Source organism: Tigriopus californicus, chromosome 1 (assembly GCF_007210705.1).
Source record: "Tigriopus californicus strain San Diego chromosome 1, Tcal_SD_v2.1, whole genome shotgun sequence".
In the NCBI taxonomy this organism is placed as follows: Eukaryota; Metazoa; Arthropoda; class Copepoda; order Harpacticoida; family Harpacticidae; genus Tigriopus; species Tigriopus californicus.
In genome coordinates this window covers 11,155,133-11,157,837 of record NC_081440.1, presented here as the reverse complement: position 1 = coordinate 11,157,837, position 2,705 = coordinate 11,155,133, and the positions used below count along the sequence as shown (strand labels likewise).

At 50.8% G+C, this 2,705-nt stretch overlaps 1 protein-coding gene across 1 annotated transcript in view; it reads left to right on the top strand.

Annotated features, from left to right (window-relative positions):
• Nucleotides 1-605, top strand: part of LOC131888979 (uncharacterized) — a 1,570-nt gene extending 965 nt beyond the window's left edge. Inside the window, exon 2 of the mRNA XM_059237955.1 lies at nucleotides 47-605. Within this exon, the coding sequence (XP_059093938.1) occupies nucleotides 47-504 (458 nt within the window). The 3' untranslated portion in view covers nucleotides 505-605. The remainder of the gene's footprint in view (nucleotides 1-46) is intronic.
• Nucleotides 606-2,705: the final 2,100 nt, after the last annotated feature.

Below are 2,705 nucleotides of genomic sequence, written 5' to 3'. Positions count from 1 at the left end.
ACCGGATTTTCTCGCACCATCGGCCGGCCATTCCAACAGCCCAAGTTTGATTTCGAGGTCTCCAGTGTGATTGTACCCTGCGAATTGGACTACGAGTTTTACCTCAGAGTCTTCGGCTTGACCAATGATCACACCCTATCCTATTGGACCCCGCCCTCTTGTATCGTGACCACACCCGCTCCTACCTCTACGACCGAGCTGCCGGAGGTCTCAACCATGCCTCAAAGTACAACGCCGGATTTGTCGGAGCAAATGGCCGAGATAGAAGAAGAGAATCAACGGCTTCAGTCCAAGATCGATGGCCTGAAGCAAGAATACGAGAAGATTGGACTTCAAGTGTTTCATGCCTTCAAGGAAAGCTTCTTCCAAGGCCTCGAAGATTTTCTGGCCAGGAGGAGATCTGAGACTGATGGCGTTTTTGGTGGCGGGGGAGGTGGCGGCTTAGGTGGGGGTGGCGGAGGCCTTGGGGGATCTCCCAACAATACCGAAGCTCTTTTCGGCTAAAGTGACAAAGACTGAGTTCAAAATCAAGACCTGTCCATTCATGTATTGCATTGTGAAGCTCCTTTCGCGCATTCCAATATTGACCTTGTTTCAACTTGGGACACCTTTTATTTACCTTTCAAGTTCTGGAGTTTGTCGCTAGGTGTCCTTACCTTCCAGGTTTGGTTCTTTCCCTTCCCCCCGTCATGGTTTCGAGTCCCTCTCCAACCTTTTTCCCTACCAACGTCATTATCATCATGGTCCACGTAAAAAACGCAGGAGACCAGGCGAAGAAAGGTGGAATTTTCTCCTCGACGCCGTCGTTAGGACTAGCTCCCTCTTTCACCTCGCTACCTTCTCTTCTTCTCCTTCTTATCCTTGCTTGTTTCTCATTCCTTGAAGCGTGTGTTGTTCCAGTGTGGGACTCTGGGTACTCTGGGTGGCCTTCTCTCTTTTTCTCTCCCTCTCTCTCTCTCTCTCCTTTTCTCTCTTTGAAAAGAGCTTCGTCTCCTGTCATCTCATTCTTTGCCTTGTTCTTTCGTTGGTTCGTTCTTTCGTTGGTTCCTTCCATTCCTGAGACAGCCGTGTGCCAAAAGCATCTCTAGCCCTCCTAGCTCCACTCTATTTCCCAATCTCATCGTGTTCCAACGTTCCCCATCGTCGATCCTGAGTTCCCGTGTGCAGTGGCATGAGAGGGCAACCAACTCAGTTGTCCATTGCACAGCTAGCGTTCCAATTCCTCCTCCTTAGTTTGGGTTTTCGTGCGTTTGTTCCACAGCCAGAGGAAGGAGAAGTAGAGGAAGAGGCATCATTCCTAAAGTGGGGCTTTCGTCGTCGTCCCCCCTTCCTTCGTCTCTTGCACTACTCAATGCCATCATGAAAACAGGAGAACTGGATGGAACAGGACCCACAGAGAGAAGGACGGACAGGAGAGAGTACATGGCCTGCTAACTTGGGTTCCAGTAACTATTATAAGGTTGTCTTCTCCTTCTACGGAGGTGGTAGCCCACTCATAGCATCTCCATTGCACCCTTTTGGACCAGGCTCGTCGTACGCCCAGCTTTGGGTTACGTTGTCGTTGTGAGGACTATTTAGAAGAGCCTCCTGCTCAGACAGTCAAGACGACTCTCTTTTTCATCATCTCGCTAGCACTGCACTTGGTTTCCTCCCGTGTTCCTCTCTCTCTCGTGGTCGGTGTATGTTCCCTGTTCCTCTTGTTTTGGATGCTGGCACACGTTTTTTGGGGCGTTAGTCCCCAGCTCATTCTGACAACATCTCGGGTCGGTACAGGGGGAAATTCACCGTGTTATAGGGATCTGCCTGACTGGCATCATGGAGGAAGAATCAGACTTGAACCCAGGAACGCACTCGAAAGACGAGAGAAGGAGAGCGAGAGAGAAAGAGAGAGAGGAGCAGTTGCATGAACGGAGCACGTACGTAGATGTGTTGTTGCCTGGTTGATCGTGTTCCTCTTCTTGTCCCCTTTGAGGCAGATGCAGTAAGGAAAGGTCCCTGTCGTTGGCTTCCCTCTCTTTCGGTTTCTCTCTCTCTCTCTCTCTCTCTCTCCTTCGGTCTCTTTCTCTCCGCTGTATTCGGTGATTCTCAACGTGTGCTTCCTTCTTGGGTATGATGGTGCTGTGGATGGTGGTGTATGTATATGGGACTGGTGTCCGTACAGGGAAGGGTGGATTGGTCGAAGCCGTGGTGAGTATGTGATGTTGGCGGTGGTATACCCACCATCCAAAGGAGAGACCCATAGTCTGAAGGAACGAAGGAACGAATGAACGTGGTACTATTACGTACGTACGTACGTACCCACCACCACCACTACCATCACCACTACAAGTACATACTCCTCAGTAGTGACAACCGGAGTAGCCCAAGAAGTGAAGGAACGAACGAATAGAGACGAACCCAGGGTGTTGTGTTGGGTAGCTCGTGGTACGCACGTAACGGGCAGGTTTTTGGGTACACCATCAGTTCATCGCTAGTGGTTTCGCTTGGTGCCGACTGCTGTTGGTTGGTGGGGTAGGTTGCTGGCTAGCTTGCTTGGTGGGTCGGTCGGTCGGTGGGTCGGTGGCTTGCTTGGTTGGTTGGTTGGTTGGTTGGTGGGTCGCTTGGTTGTGGTGCCATCATCATCCGCGCGAAAAGATGAGAAAACCCAAAAGGCAACACCACCAATATTAGTAGAGTCCTTACCTTTACCGCGTTCACCTGTTTGA